The sequence below is a fragment of the Sphaerodactylus townsendi genome, linkage group LG04 (assembly GCF_021028975.2).
Source record: "Sphaerodactylus townsendi isolate TG3544 linkage group LG04, MPM_Stown_v2.3, whole genome shotgun sequence".
Taxonomy (NCBI): Eukaryota; Metazoa; Chordata; class Lepidosauria; order Squamata; family Sphaerodactylidae; genus Sphaerodactylus; species Sphaerodactylus townsendi.
This window is the reverse complement of record NC_059428.1, coordinates 155,899,186-155,912,376: the sequence shown is the minus strand read 5'-3', so window position 1 is coordinate 155,912,376 and position 13,191 is coordinate 155,899,186. Positions and strand designations below refer to the sequence as shown.

The 13,191-nt window shown below is 47.5% G+C and overlaps 1 protein-coding gene across 1 annotated transcript in view; it reads left to right on the top strand.

Annotated features, from left to right (window-relative positions):
- The window catches only part of SMG1 (SMG1 nonsense mediated mRNA decay associated PI3K related kinase), a 68,314-nt gene that overhangs the window by 33,925 nt on the left and 21,198 nt on the right, over positions 1-13,191 (top strand). Inside the window, exons 20-31 of the mRNA XM_048494185.1 lie at positions 330-529; positions 1,899-2,095; positions 3,386-3,550; positions 3,668-3,822; positions 5,651-5,796; positions 6,596-6,797; positions 8,144-8,253; positions 8,490-8,637; positions 9,246-9,405; positions 9,747-9,867; positions 11,274-11,522; positions 12,806-13,090. Of these exons, the coding sequence (XP_048350142.1) occupies positions 330-529; positions 1,899-2,095; positions 3,386-3,550; positions 3,668-3,822; positions 5,651-5,796; positions 6,596-6,797; positions 8,144-8,253; positions 8,490-8,637; positions 9,246-9,405; positions 9,747-9,867; positions 11,274-11,522; positions 12,806-13,090 (2,138 nt within the window). The remainder of the gene's footprint in view (positions 1-329; positions 530-1,898; positions 2,096-3,385; positions 3,551-3,667; positions 3,823-5,650; positions 5,797-6,595; positions 6,798-8,143; positions 8,254-8,489; positions 8,638-9,245; positions 9,406-9,746; positions 9,868-11,273; positions 11,523-12,805; positions 13,091-13,191) is intronic.

Sequence of the window (13,191 nt, the reverse complement as noted above, 5' to 3'; positions counted from 1 at the left end):
GCCAGGCAGATCGTTGGTTACTGGCAAGCATGTCCAGCAACTGTAATTCTCATCAGCCAACGTTTTTAATTCCATTTGCTTTTCGTGCCTTTGCCGTCATGGGGTTTTGCAACTGTGCTGCGCCATAAAGGGTTTCTTATTCTTAATCGCATGATTGCAAACAGGCGTACCATCTAGAATTTTATTTGCCCTTTGTGCCGAGTTTCCATCAAAACTTTCCTTGCCTGTCAGTTGTCCACTCAAACTTCCTTCTTTGGCCCCAAGTGAAATATTCAGATTTACGTGGACAAATGCCACTAACTTGTCTCAAAACCCGATTTTTGTTTCAGGAAGGAGAGCTGGCTGGAAAGGTTATTTTACAGCTGCCAAAGGTTAGATAAACGAGAACAATCAAGTATTCCACGCAATTTGTTGAAAACAGAAGCTGTTCTTTGGCAGTGGGCTGTCTGGGAAGCCGCGCAATTTACTGTCCTGTCAAAACTGAGGACCCCGCTTGGTAGGGCCCAGGACACTTTCCAAACAATTGAAGGTAACCTTTTAAAGCTTATATGTGTATGTACATCTGTGCATGTGGTTGTGTATATATACAGGAATAGATACGTTTAGAAAGATACGTAGCTGGGGAGAAGAGCCGTAAAACCGTTTCTTGCCATCTTATGGAAAACAATGTTGAAAGGCAAAAATAACACTTAAGGAGCAGTTGAAGTTTTTTTTAAAGCACACATTTGTACATTCTGTTTTCTAATTTTTAAAATTACTGTTATTGTTGTCACAAATATGATTACAAACCCGCATCACAAACAAAAAGCATCACAAACGTACAGAAAGTCAGATACTTAATCCTTAAACATAAACCAAACCATCCTTAAGCCCAGTGGTTGAATCTTATCTACTGAGTTTATCGTACCCTCAAGATAAAATAATATCCATCTTTAACAACTTTTAAATCCATTTCAGAATTGCAGTTTGAATTGCATTATCGAAATTGCCTCTGTTCCAGTAATTTATCATCTTTGAACAGAGAGAGCCTCTGCGTGCCCTTTTCCCTCCATTCCGTTGTTTACAGACTGGTATTTGATCCATAATTGTCAAGATTATGTGGTTCTTTAGGGTGACGGGTTAATGTAGCGAGCACTGTGGTTTGAGGATAAATGTCTGTCCATTTATGGGGGGTCTTGGAGTGGAACGCTGGGACTAGAAATTATTTCAACGAGTGGCACTCACAGTGGGCCACATGACTGTCAACCCAAATAGCCAGGTCAACTCCTCTCCTTCATATGAGGCCTAAAACTCAGGGGGGCTTACAGCTTATCCATACCTCCACGGCAGAAACTACGCCAGTATGGTGTAGTGGTTAAGAGCCGGTGGATTCTCATCTGGAGAACCGGGTTTGATTGCCCACTCCTCCACCTGAGTGGCAGAAACTTACCTGGTGAACCAGATGTATTTCCGCACTCTGACATTCCTGCTGGGTGACCTTGGGCTGGTCTCAGCTCTTCGGAACTCTCTCAGCCCCACCTGCCTCACAAGGTGTCTGTTGTGGCGAAAGGAAAGGAGCTTGGAAGCCACCTTGAGTCTCCTTACAGGAGAGAAAGGTGGGGTATAAATCTAAACTCTTCTTCTTCTCTTCATCTGCGAGCTAACTACCACTTTGCCTACTTTCCTGAAACATGGAGGCAGGCGGTACATTTGGGAATTGTGGCCAGAGGAGTGTTACATGGCATGACAAAAAGCCACATGTGACTCCAAAGCCATGGAGCGAGTCCCACAGACTTAAACATTGCGTTTCAACATGGTGATGCAGATTATTGGTGGGTTGGGTCTTAAGCAGGATTTTGGTCTTAAGCTGCCGGTCGGATGCACCGCCTTTTTGAAAAGTGGGCCACGTTTGTTCACAGGCATCATTCGAAGTCTTGCGGCCCACACTTTGAACCCTGACCAAGATGTCAGCCAGTGGACTACAGCTGACAACGACGAAGGCCACAGTAGCAACCAGCTGAGACTTGTGTTGCTTCTGCAGTACTTGGAAAACTTGGAGAAGCTGATGTACAATGCTTACGAAGGATGTGCCAATGCGCTGACTTCTCCGCCCAAGGTTGGTAGCTGCCACAACTACGTGAGGGGGCTTAACAGGTTGGCCCCATCGGTGTGGGTCACATCTTTCAGTCACTACAAAAATCTCACAATTTGTTTTAGGCATGGAGCCGGCCAAGGCGTCCTTGAAATAAAAAAAATATTTGCACATGCGATTAAGGAAAGCTGATATTGTATCTAAACTGGACTGTACCTTATTTAGCTGCAGTAGAAACTGGATTGTTCCTTTTCTGCTTAATTGGAAACTCTGCATTGTGCTTAGACTGGCTGTTTCCCCAGTGCCCATCAAACTGTAAACACGACCTGTTGAAGTGTGAATTGTTCAGTTAGATGCTTTAAATGAAAATGACAAATGTTATGAACAAGCAAGGCAGTTTAAAAACTGTTGGGAACAGTCTGGCTGGCAGTCCATCTATGTTGCGGGTACTTTTGGATGTGTCTTCTGTTCATACTGTGAGCTGTTTTCAACTTTATGTCTTTGTATTTACACATTTGCCGGTGGTGCGCTGTGTAGATTTATGTTGGTTAATATTTTTCTCACATCGTGTGTTTAACGCAGGGGTAGGGAACCTTTAACACTCAAAGAGCCATTTGGACCTGTTTTCCATGGGAAAAGAAAGCACTTGGAGCCGCAAATAATTTTTGACATTTAAAATAAAGATAACACTGTATATATTGGGTTTTTTAACCTTTTACTCCGCTCATTCTGAGAAGCGCATGGATTTATTTATTTATTTATTTATTTATAATTACATTTGTATACCGCCCCATCCCCTGAGGGCTCTGGGCGGTGAACAACTGCCTGCAGGGCGGGCAAAGATGGGGCCAGCAGCTCGGCCTTGCCAGCCGCCAGGAAAGTGCCCGCCCCGCTCAAACAGGGCGGGTGAGAGGGGAAGCCCGCAGCGTGGCCCAGCCGGCCGCAGGCAGTTGGTGCGCCCGCCCTGCTGCCTGCAGGGCGGGCAAGGATGGAGCTGGCAGCTCGGCTCGTGGAGCCGCAGTGCAAGGGCAGAAGAGCCGCATGCAGCTCTCGAGCCGCAGGTTCCCTACCCCTGGTTTAACGTAATACACTGGGCACGCTGTAGTGTTTGAACTTAATTTGCCTTGTCTTGGTTCTTCAGAGTTTTCTCTTGAAGAGGGGAAAAAAAGTAAAATCAAACAAGATATTCTAGAATTATATCTATTTAGTATAAATTGGTCTGTATTGTAGCTACCTTTTGCTGGCTTATATCAAGGAGAAGTGAACTTTCAACGGCAAAGACGTGTTTTCTGTTCTCTTCTTCTTCTTGTGAAGGTCATCAGAACGTTTTTCTACACTAACCGCCAGACTTGCCAAGATTGGTTAACTCGAATTCGACTGTCTATCATGCGGGTTGGATTGTTGGCGGGACAGCCGGCTGTGACCGTCCGGCATGGTTTCGATTTACTGACGGAAATGAAGACCAACAACGTTTCCCAGGTATCGTACTTCCAGAAATCATGATTGACGAAACTAAAGGGGAAACTAATTTATGGCAAACACATTGGCTACTTATGGATGAGGGATTGTAGCTATTAGTTGTTATTTTCCCTTCAGGGAAATGAACTGGAAGTGACCATCATGATGGTGGTAGAAGCCCTTTGTGAACTCCATTGCCCTGAGGCCATCCAAGGAATTGCGGTGTGGTCAGCCGCCGTTGTCGGGAGGAGTCTTACCTGGATCAGTTCTGTGGCTCTGCAAGCGGAAGGACGGTAGGTTGGGATTTTGCTTCTCGTGCATTCTGCCTTCGCTGCCCTCGGCCCTGACGGAAGGAAATAGACGAGATCTCTGCCTTGTCCCTGCTCTGCTCTTTGCAAAGCCAGGAAAAGCTCAGAAAGACAGAAGCAGTTGATGGCAGAGTACCCTGATCCGTTTGTACTTTTCTCTTTACCTTCCTTGTCATGGAAGGGCAGTGGAGGGTGGAGGAAAGGGAACAGAAGGGCCAGGTTGGGATTTCTTCCCCATCTGTTCCTGGACTGCATCCTTCATCATCCTGTGGCTTTTCAAGGCTGAGTGGAGAGACAGGCAGGGGAGAGAGAGAAGGGAGCCTTTGACCGAGAGAACGGCATGTTTCTTGAGACTCTGGCTCCCCATTCTCTGAGGGAGAAACCTGGGAAAGAGGAGGGAGGAGCAATCAGATCACAAGGTGCTTCTCAGTGTGCTGGAGTGAGCCAGGTAAAAGAAGAAACAATGTTTGGAATTATACCCTTTCTCTCCTGTAAGGAGACTCAGTGTGGCTTACAAGCTCCTTTCCCTTCCTCTCCCCACAACAGACCCCTTGTGACGTAGGTGGGGCTGAGAGAGTTCCAGAGAACTGAGACTAGCCCAGGGGTCTGCCACCTGTGGCTCTCCAGATGTTCATGGACTACAAATCCCATCAGCCCCTGCCAGCATGGCTGTGTGGTCCAATTGGCCATGCTGGCAGGGGCGGATGGGATTTGTAGTCTATGAACATCTGGAGAGCCACAGGTTGCAGACCCCTGGACTAGCCCAAGGTCACCCAGCAGGAATGTAGGAGTGGTTGAGAAACACATCTGGATCACTCCACTCAGGTGGAGGAGTGGGGAATCAAACCCGGCTCTCCAGATTAGAGCCCACCTGCTCTTAACCACAACACCATGTTAGCCTCTGGTTTCTAACTCTGGCATGATGTATACTTTGATCTTTAGAAAGGTTGAAGCTATTGGTTTCCCCTTGGAATCACTCCTTATGCTCACAAAGGTGGAAGCCTTCAGACTAGTTAAGAATAGGCTCTTGGATCTTGATTTTCATAATTTGAGTCGTGCTGGCAAGACAACCTGTTCTCCGACTACATTATTAATCCCATGCGAGCGTGGAATTATGGCAGCATATCTTCGTCTGCTGATTAATCCCACCCAGAGGAGAGCCTTGGCTACTGCAAGATGTAATGTGCTGCCATCAGTTCTGCTGGAGGGAAGATTTAAGAATGTGGAACATTCTAAAAGAGTTTGTTCATGTGATATGACTATGGTTGAAACACTTGACCATTCTTTGTTACTATGCCCTAAATCAGTGGTGGCGAACCTTTGGCACTCCAGATGTTATGGACTACAATTCCCATCAGCCCCTGCCAGGATGGCCAATTGGCCATACTGGCAGGGGCTGATGGGAATTGTAGTCCATAACATCTGGAGTGCCAAAGGTTCGCCACCACTGCCCTAAATACAATAAGATACGCATGAAATACATGAATTCCATTTTCTTGCAGTGTTCTCAGTGGCATGAGTGTTATAAGATACCCAATCTCCTGAACAGCTCTGATGTGCTCTTTTGTGAAACTGTTGCAGATTTTATCCTGGAAATTAGTAGTTTTAACTGCATTTCTTAACCTTGTTTTGTTTTAAAATTTTGTCCTGTTTTATATGCCAACAAAGGCTTGTGTGTGTTGAAAAGAACTCTGGCATGATGACCTGTTTGTTATGGAATCCTAAGTGTTTGCTTCTGGTGGGCTGGGTTGGTGTAAGCAGGAGAGCTCTTTCGGAAGTCTTTCTGACCAGTGACACTTCCATTCTTTTGAAGGTTTGAAAAAGCTGCCGTCGAGTACCAAGAGCACCTGTGTGCCATGACCGGGGTGGATTGCTGTGTTACAGGTTTCGATAAATCTGTCCTGAAGCTGGCCAATTCAAACAGCGGTAATAATGCTAGCCCCAAGCACTCTCTGAATGGTAAGCACTACAGTGGGCATTGATGGAATAGCTTTGGACTCCGTTAATGGGAGCCCACTGGTGGCCCGAGCGCAGGTTTTTGACACGCAAGTTCATGTTCCTTTTGAGAAATTAAAGATGTGTTGTGCTGGGAGCTTGGGACCACCAATGTGAGACCACCGATGACCACTTGCTTGAAGCAACTTGTGGGATAGTCGAGTGTTGCTTGCCAACTGGTGTGTGTACCTAAAGGGGTATGCTATATCAGAGCCTCTCTTCCAAATGGTCCTTTGGGTGTGTGTGTGTGTGTCTCCATTCGCATCTCTTAATTTCTCTGACATACCTATGGGACCGCCTCTCCACATATTGCCCCTCTAGACCCCTCCATTTGGGGGGGGGGGGATTTACTGGAGGTTCCCGGCCCTAGACAGGTTTGGCTGGCCACTGCTAGGGCCAGGGCCTTTTTGGCCCTGGCCCCCACCTGGTGGAATGAGCCCCCAACTGAGATCAGAACCCTGCAGGATATCTGTGAGTTCCGCAGGGCCTGTAAGACTGAGCTCTTCCACCAGGTTTTTATATCTTGCCAGCCGGCCTGAGCGGTACATCGTGACCTCCCGGGGGTGTCTAATTATGGGTTTTATCGCCATCTTTTACTGTTTTGCTCTTCTGCTGTTCAAAGCCTTACATGGTGTGGTGTTCACACCAGTTTGGTTGCATTGTTTTAATTGTTTTTATATTGACGTTTGCCGCCCTGAGCCCTATTGGGAAGGGCGGGACACAAGTCTAAAAATAAATAAATAAAATAAAAATAATTTCACAGGGGATTTGCGGAAAACAGTGCTGGCTAAGCCAAGCGACTCTTCCCCCGAAGTCATCAACTACCTGGGCAACAAGGCCTGCGAGTGCTACGTTTCCATTGCTGACTGGTCCGCCGTGCAAGAATGGCAGAACGCCGTCCACGAACTGAAGAAGAACTCGAGCGGCGCCTCGGTCGCCTTAAAAGTCGACTTCAACTACATCAAGTGAGTGTTGCCAACTTACGCAGCTGCTGCCCGGAAAGAATTTAGCCCATCCGTTCTGCCTGGAATGAGAGAGCAGAAAAGCGGCACTCTCTTTATTTATTGGAGGGTTCCTTACTGTCCTTTGGACATTGCTCGAAGACTGTTGGCCTTCTGAGCTGCCGTGGGGAGTTCTTCCTGCTGCGTAGAAGCTGGCAGCCATACCTGCTGAGGAAAACTCTTTGTTTACCCTTCGGATTCTCTGCTGGGGTTTTACGAATCAGGCTTTGTGCCTGTTCGCTAGCTTCTGTCTTTACTCAAGAGCAGAAGGGGACTTGTAGTGTCCAGTCAGGGATGCGAGAGCCAGTGTGGTGTAGTGATTAAGAGCAGGTGGATTCTAATCTGGAGAACCGGGTTTGATTCCCCACTCCTCCACCTGAGTGGCAGAGGCTTATCTGGTGAGCCAGATGTGTTTCTGCACTCCTCCATTCCTGTTGGGTGACCTTTGGCCAGTCACAGTTCTTGGGAACTCTCTCAGCCCTACCTACATCACAGGTTGTCTTGTTGTGGGGAGAGGACGGGAAAGGAGCTTGTAAGCCACCTTGAATCTCCTTACAGGAGAGAAAGGTGGGGCATAAATCCAAATCCTTCTCCTTTTTCTCCTCCTCCTCCTCCTCCTCCTCCTCCTCCTCCTCCTCCTCCTCCTCCTCCTCCTCCTCCTCCTCCTCCTTCGTGAGGGCCCTACATTTTCTCTCACTGGCTTGGTCTTGTGACTTTCCTAGCTGACCCTGAGGTTCATCTCGGAACAGTCTCCCTCATATAGAAAGCAAGAACAAATAGGTCTGTGCAGAGAACGGCCCAAAGCTGGGTCACTGACTGCCCTTGTGGCTTACCTCTATTTAACCTAATATGAAGTGGGAGAAACGTCAGCTTTTGGGCAACTACTTTTGAGTTTTAGATACTTCTTTCTGCTTATAGCACTCTTGAAGTTCTGGACTGTGTGGATTCTGCTGCCAGAAACCGCTAGATCCTACTTCCTGGCCTTGCCTGAGCTGCTAGAATGTTCTATTTTTTAAAAAGCCATCTACATATTTAGTTCTGTAACAGCTAGTATTTGTGAGGTGTGTTTCTGCTTGCAAATACTCTTGAAACCGAGTTGAAATGGAAATATTTATGAGACGTTTCATTAATTCTGAAATTTTCTGGGGGCATACGTGTGTGTGTTTTAGTAAGCGAGTGTGTGTCGCAACTTTGAGTAAAGACTTCTTGGCGAATGGGTTCTGTGTTTCCGTTGATTTTTTTTTTCCAGCTCAAGTTTTTGGGGTGGATAAAAGATGAAATAACTTTCTTGAACCGAAACCTCTTTTCAGATCTCTAAGCAGCTTTGGCATTGGAGAGCTTGGAGAATGTACTGAACAGCTGGAATTGCTTCCGGGGGAAGACATCAATCTACTTATTGGAGGAGCCAAGGAAAAAATAGGTATTGCCTGAAACTCTGCTGGATGTCTGAAGATCTCCAAGATCAGTGGACTTCAGCCTTCCAAGCTTTATTTACCAAGATTTGCCAAACTTATATACTGGCATTGCCTTGTGTGTAGTGTGTGTGTGTGTGTGTAGTGTGTGTGTGTCTGTGTGTGTGTGTGTGTGTGCGCGTGCGCGCAGCCGTCAGTATTATGAACCACTGATACATACATCTCTCTATGTTAATCTCTGTAGATATGAAGAAGCTTCTTCCTAACATGCTGTCTCCTGATCCAAGAGAACTCCAGAAAGCTCTTGAGGTTCAGTTACTGAGAAGCTCGGTCTGTCTTGCAACAGCAGTTAACCACATGGAACAGGAGCAGAAGTGGCAGCCAATTACGGAGTAAGCCCTTAATTTTGCCTGCTCTTTGAATCTTTGGCATAAATCTGTAAACATGCAGTGGGTTTAAAAGGAATCCAGCACAGCCTCCCGTATCCCTTCGCTACATTTCAAGCCCTCCAAACAATCCGTGTCGATGTATTGTCGAAGGCTTTCACGGCCGGAATCACTTGGGCGCTGTGTGGTTTCCGGGCTGTATGGCCGTGTTCTAGCAGCATTCTCTCCTGACGTTTCGCCTGCATCTGTGGCTGGCAGAAGATCCTCTGAAGATACCAGCCACAGATGCAGGCGAAACGTCAGGAGAGAATGCTGCTAGAACACGGCCATACAGCCCGGAAACCACACAGCACCCAAATCCGTGTCGAAATGGCGTGTTTTTAAAGGATGTGGTAAAATTCACAACACAAACTTGCGGCCCTCCAGATGTTATGGACTACAGTTCCCACCACCCCCTGCCAGCATCATGCTGGCAGGGGGTGATGGGAACTGTAGTCCATAACATCTGGAGGGCCGCGAGTTTGACACTTGTGGATTAAAGCGTGTTGATTGGTGTCTGTGGTGAGAGACAACGCTTGAACAACTGTGGTCTTGCTTAAACCCTTTTCTTTCAGGAATCTTGTCAAGTACCTGAAGCAAACGTCACGGATTGCTATTGGACCCTTAAAGCTTGCCACCTTGACAGTGTCTCAGTCTTTGCCGGTACTGAGCACCTTGCAGCTCTACTGTTCGTCTGCTTTGGAAAACACTGTGTCGAATCGGCTTTCCTCAGAGGTATTTTCCTTTTGCGTACCAAACGCTTTGTGTGTTAATGCACCTGAATCCTTGCGACCCTGAGAGCCAGTGTGGCATAGCGGTTAACAGCCGTGGGCTCTAATCTAGAGAACTGGTTTGAGTCCTTGCTCCTCCACATGAGCAGCGGACTCTAATGTAGAGAACTGGGTTCAGTTCCTCCCCCTTCCACGTGAAGATCTTGGGCCAGGCACAGTCCGCTCTGAGCTCCCTCAGCCTTACTTACTGCACGAGTTTCCTGTTCTGGAGAAAGGAAGGCCTTGTGATTGTAAGCTGCTTTGAGACTCCCCTGTTAAGCACTCGACTTCTGTCCTTTTACGCAGGATTGCCTCATTCCTCTCTTCAATGAAGCGCTGCGGTCATGCAAGCAGCACGACGTAAGACCGTGGATGCATGCCCTTAGATATACAATGTACCAGAATCAGTTGCTGGCAAAACTGAAAGGTATATACATCAAACCGGAAGTCCTTGTCTCTTTGATTTACCTCTGTTAATTCAGTGCACAAGAACATAAGAACGAGCCTGCTGGATCAGACCAGAGTCCATCTAGTCCAGCACTCTGCTGCTCACAGTGGCCCACCAGATGCCTTTGGGAGCTCACAGGCAGGAGGTGAAAGCAATGGCCTGCTGCTGCTGCTGCTGCTGCTGCTCCCGAGCACCTGGTCTGCTAAGGCATTTGCAGTCTCAGATCAAGGAGGATCAACATTGGTAGCCATAGATTGACTTCTCCTCCATAAATCTACCCAAGCCCCTTTTAAAGCTATCCAGGTTAGTAGCCATCACCACCTCCTGAGGCAACATATTCCATGCAGGATGTGTTTAGGATTGTGTCTCTTTCCCCCAAATGTAAAGACCCATTCAGAAGTTCAGCCTCTCGTTAACCTGTTTTTCCTCTTCGAAATAAAAGTTAAGCTTGGCTTCATGCACTTTCAATCCACTTTCACCATTGTTTGCAAGTGGATTTTGCTCTTCCGCACAGTAAAATCCAGTTGCAAAGTGCATTGAAAGTGCATTATTCTGCATGTGCGGAAGAGGCCTGAATGAAAGAGTGTGTCTCATGAGAACCAGATACTTTTTGGCATTTCTTCAACAGTGCAAACAACTGGCTTAATGTCAGAATCCCAAAAACACACACAAACTCTTGTTGAAGAACAGTAGTTTTTAATAGTGTTGGATCTTCCCTGGTCAAAGCCAGTACTGAGAATTGACCGCGCAGAACCCAATAGTTAAAACAGCTTGCACCCCCCAGCCTGGGAAAGCGCGCCTAAAAGTTACCATAAGAAAGATAACATGCGATGGTCAGGCAGTGACCTTGGGCACCACCTGGCGCTGCATAACATCCTACAGAAACAGTAGAAAGACAGTTAGAAATGCATTTAACCCATTCCTCCACCCCCTGTGCATTTAGAAAGCAGCAAAAGCAAAACCCATAATAACAGGTCTCCTGACATAACCGTCTAAACCAGGGGTAGGGAACCTGTGGCTCTCCAGATGTTCAGGAACTACAGTTCCCATCAGCCTCTGTCAGCATGGCCAATTGGCCATGCTGGTAGGGGCTGATGGGAATTGTAGTTCCTGAACATCTGGAGAGCCGCAGGTTCCCTACCCCTGGTCTAAACCAATTGCTTGTCAGTGGGTTTACAGTACAGTAACTTTATGCAGGCCTGCCCTGTAAATCGCCCAAACATTTCAGGTAATGACTTTGTCCAAGTGTGTGAAAGGAATAATAAATGTAGACCCAATCCAAGGTCAGCACTGCTGTGGTTCTCACTGTAGTGTGCAGTTGGCTCTTCTTCAAGGAAGGCACGCCGTTTGCCCTCAAAGACACTCCCTGTTCCTGCATTTTTCAGAGCAAGCGGTTCCAGTGCGAAGCCATTTGATGGAGCTGGACCTGACCGCTGCCAAGTTTGCGCGGAAGCGGGGCAACGTGGCTCTGGCAACCCGCTTGCTGGCTCAGTGCAGTGAAGTTCAGCTTGGGAAGACCACGACGGCCCAAGACTTAGTCCAGCACTTCAAGAAACTCTCTGCCCCCATTCAGATGGATGAGAAATGGGGCCCTGAACTCGAAATTGAAAAAACTAAACTGTTGTATACAGCAGGTAAGTGTGTCCTTTACACATCTGAGAAGCTTCAAGGAATGTGTTCCCCTGTCCCAGTGGCATGAAGTTGTTAGTGGCTGTGGCAGGCCTATTTTTTTTTTCACCTACTGAGGACACGCACACAGCAGTTGCGTAATGGTTAAGAGCAGGTGCATTCTAATCTGGAGGAACCGGGTTTGATTCCCCGCTCTGCTGCTTGAGCTGTGGAGGTTTATCTGGGGAATTCAGATTAGCCTGTGCACTCCCACACATGCCAGCTGGGTGACCCTGGGCTAGTCACAGCTTTTTGAAGCTCTCTCAGCCCCACCTGCCTCACAGGATGTTTGTTGGGAGGGGGGAAGGGAAAGGAGATTGTAAGCCCCCTTGAGTCTCCTACAGGAGAGAAAAGGGGGATATAAATCCAAACTCTTCTTCTGCTTTTTTTTTGGATCTAGGCTTGCTTTAAACTAGACACCTTCTCAGTTACCAGGTGCTGTAAAGTGGCATGTTTGTAGGCTTTGGGTTCCCTGCCAAAAGTTTTGCGGCGCACAAGGAAATTGTGGAGATCACTGAAACAGGATTAGTATAAAAACTAAGGAGCAGCAGTGGCGTAGGAGGTTAAGAGCTCGTGTATCTAATCTGGAGGAACAGGGTTTGATTCTCCGCTCTGCCTGTGGAGGCTTATCTGGGGAATTCAGATTAGCCTGTGCACTCCAGCACACACCACCTGTGTGACCTTGGGCTAGTCTCAGCTACTTGGAGCTCTCTTAGCCCCACCTACCTCACAGGGTGTTTGTTGTGAGGGGGGAAGGGCAAGGAGATTGTAAACCCCTTTGAGTCTCCTACAGGAGAGAAAGGGGGGATATTAATCCAAACTCCTCCTCCTCCTCCTCCTCCTCCTCCTCCTTCTCTTCCTCTGCAAAGCAACCCTGGTGTTCCTTGGTGGTTTTCCATCTAAATACTACCAGGGGCTGACCCTGCTTAGCTTCTGAGAACTGTCAGGATCAGGCTAGGCGTGACCATCTTGTTGGCTTAATAATCCATCCACGAAGGATATTCTTTGTAAAAAAATATGGCATCGAAGCAGCCAACAAACAAAATAGTGTGAAAAAGAAAAGGTTTGGGGAAATATTGGCATCTCCAAAATACCATCCCCCCCCGACACTAAAAATGTTGCCCTGTGAAAATTTCTTGCCCTGTCTGAATGCCCGTTCCTGCCAAATGATACCTGTAGTGAGGGAGGGTGCAGTAAGTTTCAATTTGTGCAACAAAACTGAATTGCCCAACATGGCTGCTGCCGCCAGGTCAGTCCACCCACGCCATGGAGATGCTGAGCTCCTGCGCCATCTGCTTCTGCAAGTCTGCCAAAGCGGAATACGCGGTGGCCAAGTCCATCCTGACGCTCGCCAAGTGGATCCAAGCCGAGTGGAAAGAGATCTCGGGGCAGCTGAAGCAGGTCTACCGGGCACGGCAGCAGCAAAACCTGGCCGGCCTCTCGACGTTATCCAAAAACATCTACACTTTGATTGACCTGCCGTCTGTCAACACCACCGAAGAGGACTATCCCAGAATTGAAAGTGAATCCACAGGTAGGGAAAGATCCTCTGTAAACCTTCTGATTGCCTTCTTTGATGCTCGATGAAAGGTTCCGTGTGGGTTGGTAGTTCCGTGTGTGTGTGTGTGTGTGTGT